Source organism: Herpailurus yagouaroundi, unplaced genomic scaffold (assembly GCF_014898765.1).
Source record: "Herpailurus yagouaroundi ecotype Mexico unplaced genomic scaffold, PumYag 67641, whole genome shotgun sequence".
NCBI lineage: Eukaryota > Metazoa > Chordata > Mammalia > Carnivora > Felidae > Herpailurus > Herpailurus yagouaroundi.
This window is the reverse complement of record NW_024420442.1, coordinates 7,591,927-7,612,407: the sequence shown is the minus strand read 5'-3', so window position 1 is coordinate 7,612,407 and position 20,481 is coordinate 7,591,927. Positions and strand designations below refer to the sequence as shown.

General features: G+C 38.9%; 1 protein-coding gene across 2 annotated transcripts in view; it reads left to right on the top strand.

Annotated features, from left to right (window-relative positions):
- TENM1 (teneurin transmembrane protein 1) overlaps positions 1-20,481 on the top strand; it is a 796,361-nt gene that overhangs the window by 287,302 nt on the left and 488,578 nt on the right. For both annotated transcript variants that reach the window (XM_040467962.1, XM_040467961.1), the window contains exons 4-5: positions 11,395-11,655; positions 13,165-13,221. In XM_040467962.1, the coding sequence (XP_040323896.1) occupies positions 11,395-11,655; positions 13,165-13,221 (318 nt within the window). The remainder of the gene's footprint in view (positions 1-11,394; positions 11,656-13,164; positions 13,222-20,481) is intronic.

The following is a 20,481-nucleotide window of genomic DNA, read 5'->3' as shown; positions in this document are numbered from 1 at the left end:
CTCTATATAATAACCCATGCAGCCATTGCCTATATATATATATATACTATGCTGCTAAAGAGCTTTTGCAGAAATTAGTGGTAAACCAAGGGAACATTACTAACCTCTTGTAGTTGAGAGTTAGATTTTGAGGGCTATTTAAAGGGTAGGGCTGTATGTGCACCGAGTTAACTATATCCTTTCATCTAGTGTCCTTTGAAACAAAAGACATGCATTTGGTCAGAATGATTAGCCAGGATCATGAGAGAAATCTGTAGCTATAGAATAAAACAAAGGCAAGTAGCTTGTTAGGTGGGAATGGCAGATGTATGTCACTGGTATGGAGACCACCTGATCAGTTATGGTACTTTATCAGTCAGCCCAGATTGGCCCATGAATCCTTCCTGCCACATTAGGATCAAACCTAATCTGTTGATCATATTTACATCAGTTTAGAGTGATGTAAGCATTCAGGAATTTCAGTGTCCAGAATTGAAGCCTTGTGATTTCCACTGGAGTGAAGGCAAAATAGCAGATAAGTCAAGAGAAGTTCATCTGTCATTTCCCTCATTCGTGGCAGTTTCTGAACACATATTGGTTTTTCAGTATTATTAATCATGTTACTTTTTTCATTGTTCTCAGTGTTCAATGGGAACATTTAAATTAGGCAAATGGGGTGCCTGGATACTTCAGTCGGGTAAGCCTCTGACTCTTGATTTTAGCTCAGGTCATGATGTCAGGGTTCGTGATATCAAACCCCACATCAGACTCTTTGCTGACAGTGTGGAGCCTGTTTGGGAATCTCTCTCTCTCCCTCTCTCCCTCTCTCCCTCTCCCTCCCTCCTTCCCTCCCTCCCTCCCTCTTCCCTCTCTGCCTTTCCCCATGCTGGTACTTTTTCCCTCTCTCTCAAAGTAAATAAATAAACATTAAAAAATAAATTAGGCCAACAAGAAGCATTCTTGTTTCCTACATCATTTTCTAAAAACTTGCTTATCAAGGTATAATATACAATAAACTGTACATATTTGTAGTGTGCAATTTGGCAAATGGTGACAAATGTATAGACCCATGAAAATATCACGACAGTCATCATAGTGAACATATCTATCACCTCCCAAAAGTTTTCTCTTGCCCCTTTATAATGCTTTTCTCTCTACCATCCCCCCCCCCATCCACTCCATTCCCAGGCAGCTACTGGTCTGCTTTCTGTCACTATAGATTAGTCTGCATTTTACATAAATGCTTTACATATGATGACTCAACTTACAATTTTTCCCCTTATGATGGCACAGATGTAATACACATTCAGTAGAAACCATACTTCAAATTTTGAATTTTGACCTTTTCTCGGGCTACTGATACGTGCTACGATACTCTCTCACGATGCTGAGCCAGAGCTCCCGGTCAGCCATGCAATCACGAGGGTCAGCAACTGGTATACTGACAGGCATTCTGCACCCGTATAGCCATTCTGGTTTTCACTTTCGGCACAGTATTAAATAAACTACACAAGATAGTCAACATTTTATTATAAAATAGACTTTGTGTTGGATGATTTTGCCCAACTGTAGGCTCATGTAAGTGTTCTGAGCACACTTAAGATGGGCTAGGCTAAACCATGATGGTCAGTAGGTTAGGCGTGTTAAATGCATTTTTGACCTACAATATTTTCAACGCATGATGTGTTTGTCAGAATGTACCTAATGCCTATGGATTATGAGATTTTTTCACTCTGGCTATTGAGAACAGGGACTATTTCCAGCCGGCTTCAGATTCCAAGTTGTTTCTTTTAATCCTTCCAGGCAGTTCTTTGTCTAGTCTCAGGTGGTTTTCTACCATGCCTATGCCATTCAGGACTCCGGTGATGGTCGGGGGCGGTTTGGGGGGCTCTGCAGATCCCTGGAAGTCTCTTTCCATGCAGCTCTCTCCTGTTTGGTGCTCTGTACTGCAAATGCTAGCTCTATTGGCTTTCCCAGACTACCAGCTCCAGCTCCTGAACTCAGAGAGACTGCTAGGATCCACCTTTGTTCTCCCTCCCTGTGCTGACGTCTGAGAACTCTTTGCAGGCTTATGAAACTGACTCGTTTCTCATATCTCAGGAATCACTGGCCTTTGTTGCCCACTGTCTAAAACGCCATTGTTGGGTATATATATATTTTTTTAATTTTTTAAAGCTTATTTATTTGTTTTGAAAGAGAGAGCAAGTGGGGTAGAGGGAGAGAGAGAGAGAGAGAGAGAGAGAGAGAGAGAGAGAGACGGGAGAGAGAGAATCCCAAGCAGGCTCTGCATCGCCAGCACAGAGCCCCATGTGGGGCTTGAACTCAACCGTGACATCATGACCTGAGCCGAAATTAAGAGTCAGATGCTTAACCAACTGAGCCACCTGGGCGCCCCTGGTATATTTTACCTGGGTTTTGTTGTTGTTACTGTTTCAGGTAGGAGAATAAATTTGGCCCCCATCATTCTATCTTGGCTGGAAGTCAAGACTTTAATGTTTTAATGTTTTAAATTCTCTAGAATTTAACGTTTTCCTGTAAATAGAATTCACATTCAGAAGTCCCTATGAGTGTCCTAAGAGTTCTTGCCACAACCTTTGCGCATTTGGAGAGTTTCTTCTTTTATATTCCTGAAAAAACAAGAAAAACATTTCATGAGAACAGTCTGAGAGGAGCTACCTCCTCCCTCCAGGACACTCTACAGATTTGCCAAGATGGGAATTTCTATCTGGTAAATGGGATGAAACTGATGGATGAAAGGAGGAAAGATGTTTCCACTCAAGCTAGCTGAAAGGTCGTCTTTACCAAGGCTTTCAGACTGGTTTTAAGAAGCCTCCCAGTTCTATACCCTGGGGTATATTTTGAAGAATTTTAATAGGGAGCCATTTCCCAATTCATTAAGCCAAACAATATAGTGAGGGCAGCTTCCTTTGTGATGCTATTTCAGTCAGAAGACAATACAGAGAACGTGTTCTCCATTAGTCTAATATTGCTATAAATTGTTTTTCCTGAATCCACAGCCAGTGGGCTGCTGTCTTTCTCCTCTTGGCAAATTTGTGGAGCATCTATCATTTGAAATGCATAGCTAATTTACCAAAATAGCAATTTTTCAATTTGCATTAGTAGGCATTGTTTTATGGTAAGCAAAACTATCTCATATGCATCAGAATTGTATTCATGAATTTAATCCTTTCAAGAGCGGTTCCCTATTAACTATGGACTTTAAAACTTTGGGATTTAATGATCAGTCCTTGACCAGAATTATTCTAGGGCCTGAGGGGATGACAAAACTACCTTATATTTATCTGGGCGTTAATAAATCACCCAATGCTTTGTGGAAATTATCTCATTTGGTTTTGAGAGATACCAAAAGTTTAGAAAACACTGTAGGATCTGGAAGTGTAATTTAGTAGGTAATGCAGATGATATGGTTATAGAGAAAAAAGAAATATACAGTCACGTATAAAAAATATATAGTAAAGCTTAGAAATGCTGTGGATGAGGATAAGATTATTGGGAGAGGGGAGATGATAGTTGGAGAATACTTTGTGAAGGTAATGACACAGGCTGGATACAGGAATTAGATTCGTGAAAAATCAGAGGGAGGTGTTCCAGGTGGTTGGCACAATATGTCCAGAGATACAGTGGCAAAGGTAAGTGGGGCATCTTTGAAATGTGGTAAGAAGAATCCCCTTACAGAGCAGAATGTAGTTTATTGAGTAGTTTTTTTTGTAAACAGTGACTCTGGTGCACAGTTCTATCTTGGTATCTTTACTCATTCATCACAAAATAAATGCCTACAGATTAGTGTAGAATATTATGGAAGTCACACTGTTTGCTTTTGTGAGTATGGTTTGAAGCACTCACAAGTGGTTTTTTTTTGCTGGTTATTTAACTCTTTAGCTCACTCGTCTCACTTCTGCAGGTGGAATTGTGCCACAGATTAATGCGGTTTAAAATTCACACACACACACACACACACACACACACACACACACACACACACCCCAAACAGCTTCACATGCTTTGTGAACATAATGAAAATGCACAAGTATACCTGGAAGACCACAGTGGTCAACAAGAATTCAGCCTCCTAAGAGTTATGAACAGCCAGAAGATTGGACCAACAAAGGTAAGAAATGAGAAATTTTTAGGGCCATTGAGCACCATGCATTTTCAGTGTTCAGTAGCCCTGAAAATTTCTCATTTAGGCCAGGAAGTTTCTGTCTTATTCGAAATGTTGAAATAAAGGGAACATGCACAGGTTCTCATTGATCTAAATTTCTGTTGAAGTCCAGGACCTCCCACCATCTTTTCTAGTCCCTGATTATTTTTCCAGGCTCTTGTTATGAAAGCTGGAGAGCAAGCATCACATTTTTCATTGTGATGGTAACGGCTGTGTGTTAGCCTCAGAGCAAGTTCGCCCATCTTATGTGAGTACAGTCTACATGGGCCCTACACTGAGGCCAATGTTAGTTCAAGAAAATAGACAGGAAGTTGCTTATTTCCATATCAAATGTCCTTCCTTCTTAGATTGCTGAAGGATATTCTCCTGTCTCTCTAAGTAAGATTGGAGTCCCTTTTGATTTCTTCCAGGTTCCTTCATCATCTCCCTTCCTTTTGACGTTCTTTACAGTTCTGCGTCCTTCTCTGGTTTGAGCCATTTTTACAGATTTACAACTTACTGTACTTCTGAGAGCATCCTTTTTGACATTAACGTGGTCTGTTAACTATTTTCTGGGATGGCTCCAGTTAGCCAATATTGGTCACAAAGCATGAACGTTTATACTTCAGGCTTTTAACTCTGCCCAGATTTTTTTTGCTGTGCTTTTCACTATACTGGCAGATGGAGAAATCTTGAAAATTAAATAAGGCATAATTGGTAGGTCCTGAGTACTGAGATAATGGGTACATTTGAAACTGTGAGGAGGGAGATTAGGCTTAGGAAGCTTTGCTATTTTCTTGAAGTCCTCTGATAACCACAAGCTCCAGACGTACCTGTGGGAACACTCCATTTCTCACTGCTGTGCCCCAGAAAACATTGATAAGCCCTCAGCAGAAAAATAAAGGTCATGTCTGGGTGGTGTGCCTTTATTACTTTGTTGTCATTTGGGCCTTTAAAAAAGCTCTCTGTGGAACTTGCCAAAGAACATGACATGGTCCTGTTAACTCATTCTGCTCGGTGCCTAGTATGGTACTATTGTGCACTTGGTAAAGCTTTTTCATAAAGTAAGACGAGAGGAAATTAAATTGGGTTAATTTTCTAAGACTCAGAGAAGTCTATTTTGTTTTGTTTTCTTGACTTGAAATTGAGTGGGTATTCAGTGGAGCTGTGTTTTAAGTAAACTAACATGAACTGACTTGACAATTTGATATCATTTTATCTTCAGAGCCCCTAAACTGAGAAAGACAAAATGGTACCCAGGAAGGAAAATTATTTGTGTTCTTTCTGCTTTTGCTTACTTCTCTCCCTCCTCCTTCCCTTTCTTTCTTTCTTTCTTTCTTTCTTTCTTTCTTTCTTTCTTTCTTTCACTTAAGATTGTAATAACACATTATATTTTCCCTAGAGCCAGTAATGAATTTTTAGTGGTCAGTAATACTTCTTAATTGTGTGAATTTTTATTCATTATGCTATAAAGTATTATTTGCAATAGCCATGTTTATAAACTGACAGTTTTATGTTTGATGAGTAACTATTTAGTCAGATGATTTTTTAAAAGGTTTCTTAAGTTTATTTATTTTGAGAGAAAGAGAGAGAGAGAGAGAGAGTGCGCGCACACGCGCACAAGTTGGGGAAGGGCAGAGAGAAAAGGAGAGACAGAATCCTAAGCAGACTTCATACCAACAGTGCAGAGCCCTATGTGAAGCTCAAACTCACAAACCGTGAGATCATGACCCGAGCCAAGATCAAGAGTCAGATGCTTAACCAACTGCACCACTCAGGTGCCATATCAGTTGATTTTTTTTTTACATCATGTATTTTACATACTCTATTGATAATTTTGCAGTTCACAGTGGATACCTAAGCTATATCAATATTTTAATATTTTAAGACTGGTAATCATGACACAAGATCTTATTTAGCTAACATGGTGATTATCCTTCACAATAGAAGCATGAATAGTACCTTGATATATAAAACCACTAATTCTTTCCCCATTTGAAAATATTTACCATTTCACATTTTGCAGTAATAGGTCAAGTTATAATTACAGAGTTTTAGAACAGGGGAGTTACCCAGATATTTATTTCTGGTGGACCTGAACATTTTACAAATGAGGAAAACTAGGATGTTAATTGACTTATCCAAAAACAACATGGCTAATTAAAAACACCTGCTTTTGCACATGGTACATAAGGCATGTTATGAGTCACAGTAATTAAAGCTAATAATTTTATCCCCCCTCCCTTTTCCTTACTTTGGAAATGGACTACACTCTATAGAAGTTATATCACAAATCACTCAGGTCATGGCTAAGATTAATCATGCTTTTTGACCTCCAATTATTTATTTGGAGTATGATGCCTTAAAGCTCCCTTTTTAGAGGAAGTTTGGATGGGTAGAATTTTAAGGAAAATAAAGTCTTGAGCTTTTCAAACTCAAAAATGGCATTTCTAGAAAAATGCTGACACAGATAACTATGACTTTCCCTTTCAAGTTTTGATAAATGGCTTCTCCAGGCTGAATACCTGAAGATCAATCCCTAGATTCAGAGAGAAAATTCAGTAGTTCATTTTACTTGGCACTTCATAGCATTTAAAAAATTACTAATTTATTAACATTAATAGTGGCTTAAAGCGATCCTTTGTGCCAGATTCACTCAATTTACTCTCATGATCCCCAATTACAGAATGCTCCCTTAGAAGCTGAAAGCTCATCAGTGATCAGTATCATTCTTAGTTCCACCCCCCTAAAATTGGGTTTCAACTGTTATGTTCCTAGGAAAACAGGGCTCCCTAGAGAATCACTGAGAAATCATGCATCAGTTAGCCTTGATTGCTTCTTGGCTTAGATAAAAGCAATTTTGCATCTTGACTACCTTTTCATTCATGTGACATGTACTTTCTTCCACTAGGAGGAAGAGAGTAGGGTCTGCTGCTAACCCGAGACCCTCGGCTCCATCTGTGAAAATTGACTGTCTCTCCTGTCTCCTCACTGTCCTATTTTCTGGTGGTGTATAATCCACTAAAAAATTACATGGAGGTATAATTCAAGTACAATAAACCACGCATACTTAACATGTACAATTGATAAACTTCGGCAAGTACCGCACATACAAAACTATTGTCAGGAGTGGGAGAACAAAGATTTAGATCATCCCCATTGTTTCCTTGTGCCCCTTTGTTCTACAGTTCTCCCTCCCTTTCTCCCTGAAGCCACCACTGATCTATTTTTTGTCACTATAGATGGGTTTGCATTTTCTAGAATTTTATTTAAAGGGAAGCATACAGAATATAGACATTCCATTGGTCTTCTTTCTCTCAGGATAATTATTTTGAGGTCCATGCATCTTGTTATGTATCAATAGTTCATTCATTTTTTAGGACTGAGTTGTATTCCACACATCCTGTGTGTGTATATATCTACCACAGGTAGTTTAGCCTTTTACCTATTTATGGACACTTGGGTTGTGTCTTCTTTTTAGCTATTATGAATAAAGCTTATGAACAACCCCTTATGTAATTTTGTTTGGACAAAAGTTTTCATTTCCTTAGGATAAATATCCAGGAGTGTATTGCTCTCCTGTGAGGTATTGCTTTACCTTTTGAGGAAACTGGCAAATGTACCATTTTAGTTTCTCACTAGCTATCTATATAGTTGCTCCACATCCTTGTCGACACTTGGGGCAGTCAGAAGTTTTCTTAGCCATTCTGGTAGGTCTGTAGTGGCATCTCATTGCAGTTTGAGTTTATGTTTTCCTGGTAACTAATGGTGTTGAGCATCTTTTCTATTGCTTATTGGTTATTTGTATACCTTTTTTAATGAAGTATTTCTTCAAATCTTCTGCCCCCTTTAAAAATTGGATTTCAACTGTATTTGCTCAGATTTTGTTTCTTATGAGGCTGCAAAATGGGTTTTCCTTATAGTAAAATTTAAATACATGTTCATAAAGCTCTAAATACACCATTCATTTGGCAACATCTGTATTTGTTTACTCCTGAATTGCAATTTCTCATGGTACCACTATCCATTTAAATTGTAGGTATCTGAAGGTACACTTTCATTTCTCTTATGGCTAGCTTTTTGGTAAGAATAGACCTATAATAAATCCAACTGAACTTCATCTTCTCTAGGGAATACGTAGTATTTTAGGTAACAAGGTTATATGCAGAAGGCTAAAAACAACCACTTAAGGTGCATTGTAAGTGCTTTACAGAAAATGCATCCTATGGGAATTTTGAACACCACCAGGACCTTTGTGTATTTAAGGAAACAATTTACAATGGTAATGTTGATTTCAAGAAAGAGAAATGTTCACATCACTTACTGTAAGGGAAACTTCTCTCTCTCTTCTTTTTTTGTTTAAACATTAAAAAAACAACTGATTGCTTACTTAGATTGTTACTTTTTCTAATTATGTATTGATAAGGAAGTGTACTTTTATCTGGTTGTACTTAAAAAAACTTTTTTAATGTTTATTTTTGAGAGAGAGAAAGAGAACGAGCAGGGGAGGGGCAGAGAGAGAGGGAGATACAGAATTCAAAGCAGGCTCCAGGCTCTGAGCTGTCAGCACAGAGCCCGATGCAGGGTTCAAACTCATAAACCATGAGATCATGACCTGAGCCGAAGTCGGATGCTTAACCAACCGAGCCGCCCAGGTGCCCCTATCTGGTTGTATTTAATTAGAGAATTTGTGATTTAACCTTTGCATTCAAATCAGACTATGGTTCCAACAGAAATTTTGCAATTTTTGATCATTTTATATACATTTCATTACACATATTTTGCATGTTTAAATTTCTTTTTGAATGGGAAAAAATCTCTAATGAAAAGGCATTTTTCCTACATTTACCAGTGATTTTTATTTTTTAACTTTCTGCAGTATTTTATTATACAGAGTGGCAAATTGGCTGTGTATTTATTTTTATTTGCTCATCCTTTTCCAATGAATGTCTTTACCATGACTCAGATGCTCATATTCAAATCTTTGGAAAATCACATCTCAGTGCCATTGTAGGAGTGAAAATAAATGCACGTCTGTGCTTTTGAAAGTAAATTTCCTAATTAGTGCCCCGAATCCATGGAAAATGAATGGGGACACTTCATAGCAATTCAATTCAAGCTCTTTCTTTTCTCATTGCAAAATCTTTGGTAATGCCACAGGAAGGTTGTTCTGTCACTTCTCCCCTTTTCCTGGCTCCCACTGACTTCACAGTAATCTCGAGGAATGGAGTTTTCAAGGTGTGGCCCCTGGGCCAGTAGCATAGGAGTTACCTGGGAACTTGTTAGAAATGCAGGTTCTCCAGCCTTACTCCAGACCTGCTATCTGAAACTGAAACCGGAGGGCAAGCACAATCAGCATTTTAACAAGCCTTCCAGGTGATTCTGAAGCATGTTGATGTTTGGGAAGCATTGGTCTAGGGGAATGAAGTTGTGAAGGCAGGCCAATATAAAATTTCTTTCCTGCAGCTTCAAGCTGACAGGTTCATTATCAGGTTGCTGCAGCAACAATTGCACAGTAGGATTGGATAATGAAACATTGTGAAATTAAGAGGCATGAATATTAACTGATGACAATATTCTAGATCACTGGGATTTATATTTGGCAAAATAGATTTTTACTTTTAGCCTTATGTCAAGGAGAGGCATGGTTTCCTGAGGTTTTATGCTTGATAGGTGGAAGCCATGCCTATTTTTAAAACATCACTCCTTCGGAATTTAGACAAATTTTTGTGGAAGAACAGAATTGCTCTTACCTGCATCACAGAAATCATAAGTAACGTGCTTAGGAGTGACTTATAATATAATTGAATTATCCTAATACATTATGTATGTCCACAATATCTGTTTCATAGAGCACAGTACTGAGCACCCGATGGCTATTAAATAACCATTAAGATTTGATTTGTTAAACCCTTTTTTGGCAATTATATGTCATAAAAATCACTATTTTTAAAACATTTATTCATATTCTGCATTTTCCTTCCAGTGTATGGTCCAGCTGTCTAAATTCTAGCACTTTCTCCATTCAAAGAGTGAAATTCATTTCAGGGTTTGCATTTTATTGATATGTGCTAAGGATTAGATGCACTCAGTTAAGCTTCTTCCTGGCCAGATGACATACCCTGTCTCTGATGTCAGTCGGAGAAAATCCCATATAGTGTACAACATCCCTGGATTACCTTATCTAAGTATTACATAGACGTTTCCGATGATGTATCTTGGCATGTGGTCATTTTTCATTAACTTATTAGGGACCGTTAAAGCATCCTTTCCCCTTTTTGACACCTTGCCATAATTGAATGCAAAATTGACTGTAAGACTGAATGCCTGATATTCATGCAGTGAGTGGATGGGGCTTTATTGGCGTCTAGCAGAAACCATACGCAGAAGGGTGTTTCAGGAAAAAGGGATCTGTTGCTCTCTGACATGGGCAATAGACAAGTGATGCCTATCCTCCGGACCTTATTTTCCTCGACTGTAAAAAAGAGAGGATTCATTACACCATCTCTACCACCCTAAACACTTTTTGGATCTAAGACTCGAGGTAGGGACAGGGAGAGGGAAAATCCAAACCCTGAGCACCGCTGATGCATGATACACAATTGAATATTTTTAATGAATTTGTTCAAAGAACGATTGAGTCAGAATCATTAGCATCAACTGGGCCTCAGACTCCTTTGGAGACGATGGGAAATAATGATATTAAGTACCCAGAATTTTGGTGGCAGACTAATGCATTTTGAGAAACGTACTTTAGAGAAGTATATTTAAATGTAATGTTTTCACCCAGATTTTTCACATTGAATTATTTACTCTTAAGTCTAATGTGTATGAAATACTTAGAAAAGCTGATAATTTTAATATTTTAAGCATAGGTGTGCTCTACAGATCATATATATTCTTCCTGGAAGAGAAATATCTTTTAAAGGACAGCTTTCTACGCTTTATACTCCTCTACACTCACTTATTTCATTACATTTTGTGCAACCTAAAATTGTAGCTATAAAGCTATTTTGGGCATGCTTTTTCCAGAGCCTTGTAAGAATCAACAGGAGCATAATTTTAAGCCACAGAAGTGCAAAATAAGCATAGAATCCTAGCTACCATAAATAAAAAGGCCAGAATTCTAACTTTGCAAAACCACATAATTACTAGCAAGGGGGGGGAGGTGGGTGTGAGGACAGAAAGTAGAGTTTTCGTGGGTATTTCTTACTGTTTCTCAACTTTTTTCTCTGAACTTTGTTTCTTCTCAGAGATGGAATTCTGTGAAACTCCTCACACTCTGTGCTCTGGCTACCAGACAGACATGCACAGCGTTTCTCGGCACGGCTACCAGCTAGAGATGGGGTCTGATGTGGACACGGAGACCGAAGGTGCTGTCTCACCTGACCACGCTCTGAGAATGTGGATAAGGGGGATGAAATCAGAGCACAGCTCCTGTCTGTCCAGCCGGGCCAACTCCGCGTTGTCCTTGACCGACACGGACCATGAGAGGAAGTCGGATGGGGAGAATGGTAATAGAACGATCTATACTGTTTAAGTGAAACCCAGAGTGAATGCAGTTTTTAGCCTTTGATTTGTTTTCCTTCCCTGTGTCTTCCTATCTTTCATTTCGTATGCGGGATAGTGGGTTCCCATGGACAAGGCATGTACCTAAGTATCTGGCAAATAGACACATTTATTTATAATGATAGATAAAATGCTTTTTATTCCTGGTGATTCCCCCGAGGGAAATAATCTCATGCGGTCAGCAGTATTGTGCATGTCTTGTTTATTACTCACCTTTTATTTCCGTCTTTATTTTCCAGTGTAATACTAGTGGTATTTATTATGGAAAGTACATTTCATGCATTTGGGCTTTACATCAATATATGAACAATGAGATGAACAACTGTATAGCAAGCATATTCTGTATGGGCTTTCTATTTTAATTCAGATTAAACTGTCAAGTGTATAGACAGATCCAAATTAACCAAGTTAGACCGAAATGATAAAAAAAAAAAAAACCCAGAAGGTAAATTAACTTTTTAGCCATTTGCCAGATGGTAAGTAATAGTAGCAATATCATTAAGTCTCAATTACATATTGTTTTCTTACAACTTTTAGAAGCAGAAAAGTTTTATCATTTTGATTTGTTGCATAGAGGTTAATTTATTTCTGCTCCCTGTCTCTACCGAAGAACAGAACCCTTTCATAAGAAAGCACATTAATGCTTATTAAACACACTAATCTAGGCTCTTCATCATTCTGTTTGTCTAAATTTCATAGGTCCCATCCCCATGACCACAGGCCTGCTCCGTTATCAGTGGCTAATTAGTATTTTCTCAGGTGGCAGAGAGGTAGCCGCCAGCCCTATACCTACAGCTTTCTTCTATTCTGTCTTCTTCTTCCTCGTTCAGCCCACAGGGGACCCTGCCCACAATGATATAATCAGGAATGACTGTTTGCTTACTAGTTAGATTATCATTTCCTTAATGATAGGCCATAATGTTTTGTACTATCACCAAGTATCCTTTGGGTCTTGGTTTTTTGTGTTTTTTCGTTGTTTTTTGTTTTTTAGTTTTCTGGGCTACAGCTGTGAAACAGAAAAAATAATGACCAAATATATGTAAAAAGGGTGCTAGATGGTCTCCTGCATTGCTGAGACTTCCCATCCTCCCTCATCTCACTCCTGACATATGAAGTTATAGCCAGTTCACTGGATTGAAACATTAAAATAAAAGAAGTTTCACCATGGGTTTCAACCAGTTTTCTACTCCTACAAGATCCTAAGTATGGGGTTTCTTTTGGAGTGATTAAATGATTCTGGAATTATATATTGGTGATGGTTGTAGAGCTCTGTGAAAATACTAAAATCCACTGAGTTGTACAGTTTATAAGAGGGTGAACATTATGGTATGTGAATCATAGTTCATTGAATCTGTTACTTAAAATATACTATTGGATGAAGGGTAGGGGTTAAAGATTGAGGATTCCCAGGTGACTTGGATAAGGATTAATTCATAAAATGTTTAATATTACAGGTTTTAAGTTCTCTCCTGTTTGTTGTGACCTGGAGGCTCAAGCTGGGTCTACTCAAGGTAAGTGTTTGCCAATATTTGACCACAGATTATTTTGCCTGACACCCACCCCACAGAGTGGAACCCTGCCCCTCTGACAAACAACACACAGAGGTGATTAATTGACCTGTCAAGATGAGTTCATTGGCTGCTTATTGGTTTGCTTTCCTCTGGAAAACTTCATGTATGTATGTTGGTGGTGAAGAGGAGGTGAGTCAGGAGCTGGGGAAAAGGACAATGCAGTATTTAAAGTGGGGTAGGGGGGCTCCTGGGTGGCGCAGTCGGTTAAGCGTCCGACTTCAGCCAGGTCACGATCTCGGGGTCCGTGAGTTCGAGCCCCGCGTCGGGTTCTGGGCTGATGGCTCAGAGCCTGGAGCCTGTTTCCGATTCTGTGTCTCCCTCTCTCTCTGCCCCTCCCCCGTTCATGCTCTGTCTCTCTCTGTCCCAAAAATAAAATAAAACGTTGAAAAAATAAATAAATAAAGTGGGGTAGGGAAGCGTTGATTTAGCATAGGGGTGTAGATTTAAATCAAGTCGGGTTGGGTTTGGCCTCATGACCTCCTACGTTATCTCTGATTTTTTGCATGGCTCTAGTCATTAATTTGAGATATTGTCATGACTTTACAGTGCCTCCTAGCAAATGGCTTTGGTCCTTTCCTTCAGATGCTCTGGCTTGGGTTTAGAAGCCTGCTATAGCCATGTCATCAATTATAAATAACGCCTTCAGTGAAAGAACTGGTGTTCATTCTTCTCTGTAAACCTGTGTTTACACTGTGTCATTTTTCAGTGAGGGGACATTGGTGTCCTTTTACCTTTGTCTTCATTGTGCTCATTAGGCTTTGCCTCTTTTCCCAAGGGATACTGAAAGCAATATTTATAAATGATTTTGATGAAAATCAGACTTTTGGAGGGCACGGGGTCTGACCACAGGGCAATGACTCAAAATGGGGAGGTGGTGGGGGCAAAGGATCAGAGGAAAGGTACATCAGAATGAGCTTTACCAAAATGCACATTATCCTCTCCTAGCCCCATCACAAGAACTGCTTACCGTGGTGAGCCACCAGACTGTATTACTGTGCCTTATCCCATGGATGTGTTCGGGACTTTCAGAAATGAAACTGTTCAGTTTCATTTGGCCCTCAGTCTAATCAACCATCTATCTACCTTGATCGTGTAATACTGTCTATTGAGACAGAGTTGGAAGACTCAGGAGTGAAGGACATGCATCCTTTTTGTTTTCTTTTATAGGTTTATTTTCCTTACATCTTATTTTAGGAACTGGATGGGGTATCACAGAATCAGGCTGGGTTGCCCAGGAAAACCGATGATCCAGTCTGCTAAAAACTAGTCCTTATTGCAAGTCTCTGTTGGCCCAATATGGACCTCCAAGAATGATTTCAACTTTTGAGAGGCAGTAGAGCATAGTGATTAAAAGTTTGGACTGTGGAGCCAGAGAGCCTAGGTTTAAATCCCAGCTGTGTGACCTTGGGAAAGTTATATATAAAGTTTCTGTGCCCGAATTTCACCATCTATAAAAGAAGTATAATATTAACGTTGACCACAAGGATTTTGTGACTATTGAATAAATTAATGTAGATAATGATTTAGAATAGTATTTGTAACATGAAGTACAATATGAATGTTCAGCACCTCACTATTTCCAAATACACTTTTAATATCTTTATCTCACACCATCCTCATGATCACTCTGCAAAGTAGATTCTGTTGTTATCCACATTTTACATAGGAAGAAGAGTTAAAATAGCAGTTCAGAAACCAGCTAGCTAAATTCAACTGATTATTTTCTAAATATTCCTTTCCTTCCTTGGCTCAACAACTTTCTCCTGCTCAGTGCGAGTTCTGTAAGTCTTAATCTGACTCCTACTTTTCAATGAAGAGTATACAATTTAGAATCTTATTTATGACCTCCAGTATGATTTCACCAATTTGGATTCTATAAATTTTCAATCAGTGACAACCAGGACTGATCGGTCTTGAGCATTTCCAAAGGTTCTCACAGAGAAGGTTTGAGTTAAGATGAGAGTACAAATGGCTTTTCTAAAAGCATATTAATTTGGAGAAATAGTTGTTTTCAGTGAATTGAACTTGATGTTTGTGTGCAAATGTTGCTATTTATTTCCCATTGATCTCCATTCATGGAATGAAACCTATCAGGGCATCTATTTCATTAATCTGACTTTATTTATTTATTTATTTATTTATTTATTTAATGTTTATTTGTTTTTGAGACATGCAGAGACAGAGTGCAAGTGTGGGAGGGGCAGAGAGAGGGAGACCCAGAATCTGAAGTAGGCTCCAGGCTCTGAGCTGTCAGCACAGAGCCCGACGCAGGGCTCGAACCCACCAACTGTGAGATCATGACCTGAGCTGAAGTCGGACGCTTAACCGGCTGAGCCACCCAGGCGCCCCATGACGTTAGATATACTATATTTGAAATGAGTGAAATGGTGTAAAATTTTTAGGATTTATATATGTTACTGTCTCACACTCCATGCCACCCCATCCCTGTGCCTCAGTTAGTGTTGGTGACGCTTTGTTTTGTTTCTGTCTTTCTATACATTCTGATTTTTAGATTAATAATGAGGCAGTGGGCATAATATGGACCAGTTTAAGTTGATTTAAGCTTCACTCCTGTACATGTGGGAGAAAAGGAAGATAGAGGAAATTGTTAATTTGGCTGAGTTACTCAACTGAGAAAGATTCTGAGACACGATTTCAAGGATGCTTTCAATTCTCTCCATCCTAGATTATGACTTGGATTTTCTCCTTCTGGTTTCAAAATCATATCTATAAGGACTTGGTTCTTTCATTTCATTAATTGGTGAAGCCTTTCAAAATATTTATTTTTTCTCATTTTCATAAACCCTATGTGGCTACCCTTCATTGAATTTAAGTCTCCGATATGCTGTAACCTATGAAGAATTAAAATAAATCACCATCCCTTTCAGCACAGAAACACTTGGACTGGGCTGCCTGAAGTGCAGGGGAGGGAGAACATCAGGTCACCGGGGGGGGGCCCCCCAATCCGGATTTCTCAGCTTTCTCAGGCCAATCGGAACACTGTTGGAGTTTGTTCCCAATCCCTGAACTTTGTCCTTAGTAAATCCTTTGTTGTCTGTTGGTGCTTCCTGGCCTGTTTAGGAAAAATGCACATTTACTCAAGTTCGCTTCATCGTGAGGCCTGGGAGCAGGACACTTTGATATCAGTCAGACTGCTTTATTCACTTTACCCTTTCGCCACTCCCATTTCACCTACTACCTACATCTCTGTTCGTTGCTCTGAGGAAAAAAGTTAAAACTGAGAGACAATATATTTTTGTAGATCTTCTCTGATCTTATAAGCATAGAAATGCTGCAGTGGGTCAGACCTCTGATCATCTAACACACAACCCTGCCTCTGACCCATGATCCAGTGGGCATTTCCTACAAGGATTTGGCAATCCTATTTGAGCATCAACCTCAGTGATTAAGGTATCGCTCCTAATTACATCTGCCTCTACCTGAGACTGGAGGAATATGCTATATGGACAGCTAAATTTGGGCAATCAATTTCCAAGAATGTGTGTTTCACAGATGGCCTAAATGAAGCAGTTGGATTATAAAAAGTGAAGATTAAATTGCATCTCAAGAAGCTACATGGAGAGAAACAGAGAAAAAGCATTTTTAACCTGTAACTCATAGAGTATACAGATGGTCCCTGACTTACGATGGTTCGATTTACATGTTTTCGACTTCATGGTGTGAGAAGGCAGTACTCATTCAGTAGAAACTGTATTTTGAGTTTGGATTTTGATCTTTTCCTGGGGCGGCGGTACGCAGTACAATTCTCTCGCGATGCTGGGCACTGGTAACTGGAGCTTGCAGTTGGCCATGCGATCGCGAAGGTAAACCCCCGAGACACTTACACCTATTCTGTCCCCGCACGACCATTCTATTTTGCACTTTCAGTACAGTAGTCAGTAAGTTGCATGAGACATTCAACACTTTATTTTAAAATAGGCTTTGTTTGAGATGATTTTGCCCAACAGTTGGCTAACGTGAGTGTTCCGAGCATGTTTAAGGTAGGCTAGGGTAAGCTCTGGTGTTCGGTAGGTTAGGCCGTATTGTGACATGCAGTTTCGATCTACAGTATTTTCAACTTATGGTGGATTTATCAGGACATAACCCCATTGTAAGTCGAGGAAGATCTGCACATTGTGAAGAAATTATTTAAAGGAGTTGAAATAAATTTATTTAAATAAATAAGAATAGTATAGCTATTTATATATAAAATTATATAGCTGTTCATAAATGATATTTCTATGCAATCAATATTTATTGAGCGCCTGCTCTCTGCTGGGCTCTGTATTGGAGACTGGGCATATATGAAAGATGACCAGTGTACATTCCCCAACCTCTAAGAATTTACAGTGTAGTGGGAGAGATTGGTGCCCTATTGGTTAGGGTTGTTCATTATTATTTACTACTGTAATTGCAGGTAACAGGTAACAGAAACCAACTTGAGACGGCTTAAACAAAAAATCACATTTATTTGAAAGGGCATGAGAATGCTTCATGGGACCAGTGCAAGTGAGTGGCTCGACAGCAGGAATCAGATCAGAAGAATTGCCTGGACTTTGCCTCTTGCTTCTGAATCCAGTTCCTTCAGTCCTACCTCTGAAAGTTGACTTTCTCTAAATCTCCATTTGTAAGGCAGGCATAAAGCTTCCTATAATTCCTCAGTTTATATTTTTTCTGTTCGGGAGAGCAGTTGCAATTAACCAGATATTTTTTAGTGCCATTTCTAAATTCCAAGGAGACAGAATAATTTTCCCAGCTTGAGTCAGCTCTCTACCACTGGTCCCATCAGCTACAACCAGGGAGTGAGGTCAGTAATACAAATGTTGCTTTGTGGTAACCCACCCATTGGATCCTTGGAGCAGTTCTCAATGCAGGGCAGTCCAAGTCAAGTGGGCATATATACCCAAAGAGGTCTGTTAGGAGAAGAAGAAGGAGCCAATTTTAATACAGTCTAGTTAGTACTGTGATAAAGATGTATGTGCAGCTTGCTACGAGAGCACAAGTGATCTGAAACCAATTATTACAGTAAAATTGGTTATATTAATGCAGTCTAAATAAATGATGTTCTCTATAGAGTGTGTGGTTAAGAACATGGTCTGTGATATAAGATAGACTTAGGTTTGTGCCCTGGTTCTGCCATTTACCTGCTGTGTGTCCTTGAACAGGTAGCTAAAGCTCTCCAAGCCTTCATTTCCTTCTCTGTCAAGTGGAAACATTACCTGTGCAGTTGTTTGGTGTGTGAGGAGGATTAAACTAGAAAATGAATATATAGCTCTTGACAGCGTACCTGTCACATATTAAATGCCAGTAAAGTTAGTTGCTGTTGATATCTATCACTCAGAAAGTGATATTATGCAGGTATGGTGGGGTAGATGCGATCAGGTGAAGGCTCTCTTAGCAAGGATTAGCCAGTTATACACCTGACTTCTGAGACATCTTGTACCCCAAGAAACTCTAGCCTAGCAGAGTCCAGCCTACTTTCTCTTCATTTTGAACTGGGTAAAATGCTATGCACTCGTTTTACCTTAAACAACACATCCTTCTCATAGCCAACAATCTTGTTCTGCTAAGTATAGAAGACTGTGAGGAGAAATTCAATGAAGTACTTCAGACCTGGCTGAGGGTTAACTTGTACCATTGGTTTTCTGTGTCGTGATAGTAGCCCCTTAAGGTAGAGCTGGGATTTCAGCTACCCAGAAGCCCTGTTGATTTCCATGAGTGTTGGGCAGCTGAGCTCCCTATATGCTGCTCGGGAACTTTACAGGTAAAGGATTATCTGTATAATCCCATAATAGTAAAAAAAAATCCATCAGTACTACTCCCTATTGTTCCTGCACTGTATATCACAGAAACTTGGTAATATACCACGTGCTACTAATGAACACCATAGCATCATAGCCATGTATATGTTGTTCTTACACCTGAAATTGCTTCTTTGGAACAGCAGGGGTTGTGAAAAAAATAGCTAGCCTAACACCTGGGTTTCTTGAATGACATGTAATAGTTACACCCAAATGAGGAGCCATTCCTTCTGATATTTGACCACGTGGGGCCATTCATGTACACTTAATGGAGGGAATTTGTTTGTTTGTTTTACATTTCTTTCCTTTGCTTTTGTGTTTTCCCCTGGTAATGTAAGTTATACAGGACACTTCCATAGCAATGATAACAGTTCCTCAGGAACCATCTGAATGTCAAAGGAAGTGTGTGAAACAATGCAATGGCTTGGTAATAGCTTTGGCAGGAGCCCTGCCATATAACTGACATCCTAATGGCTCTGTTGGACCCATTAGGCATGTATAAGATGGTGCAGTTGACTTTGTAATGGCTCCTTTGGAGATGTTACATGATCAGAGGAAGTGTGTAAGTCATTGAGATTACTTTATATGTGGGTGAGACACTTCTGTGGTGACTGTGATACTCTTACAATTGAAAACAATTTTGATGTTATTGAAATTCAAGCCATTATAAAGTTAGATCTACCAAGCTCATGTTTTCTTTTTTTTTTTTGTAGGTTGTTTTAACTAGTATTTTTTTAGTATTAAAGTAATATCAGCAGATGATATAAAAATTAAAATCATAAAAACAGGTTTAAAATGAAAAGTCCCTCTCCCTCTCTCCCTCTTACACTTTAGGTGCCACTCTTAAGAGACAGCCAGTGTTAACATTGTATTATGTATCATTCCCCAAATGTTCTGTACATGTACAAATGGGATAACATCCTATAGAAAGTCTAATAACTTCTTCTAGTTAATATTCTACCTTGGATATTCTCCCATATTTGTAGTATAGATCTGTCTTGCTCTTTTTAATGGTTGCATAGTATTCTGTTTCTGTATCATTTTTTATTTAATCCATTCCCTTATTTGTGGACATGTAGATTTCCAATGCTTTGTTATTAAAACCAGTGCTGCACTAAAATCTATGTACACGTCTTTTTGCACACCTGTTGGATAATTTCTTAGAAGTGGAAATGATGGGTCAAGGACATGTACATTTAGCATTTTTTATAGATATTACTAAATTTCCCCCTTAAACAACCAATTATCTTCCTACTAATGCACCTGTTTTCCCCTATCTTTGTCAATACTGACAATGACAAAAGATTTCTTTCTTTTTGTTTAATGTTTATTTATTCTGGAGAGAGAGGGAGAGAGAGACAGAGTGCCAGCGGAGGAGGGGCAGGGAGAGAGGGAGACA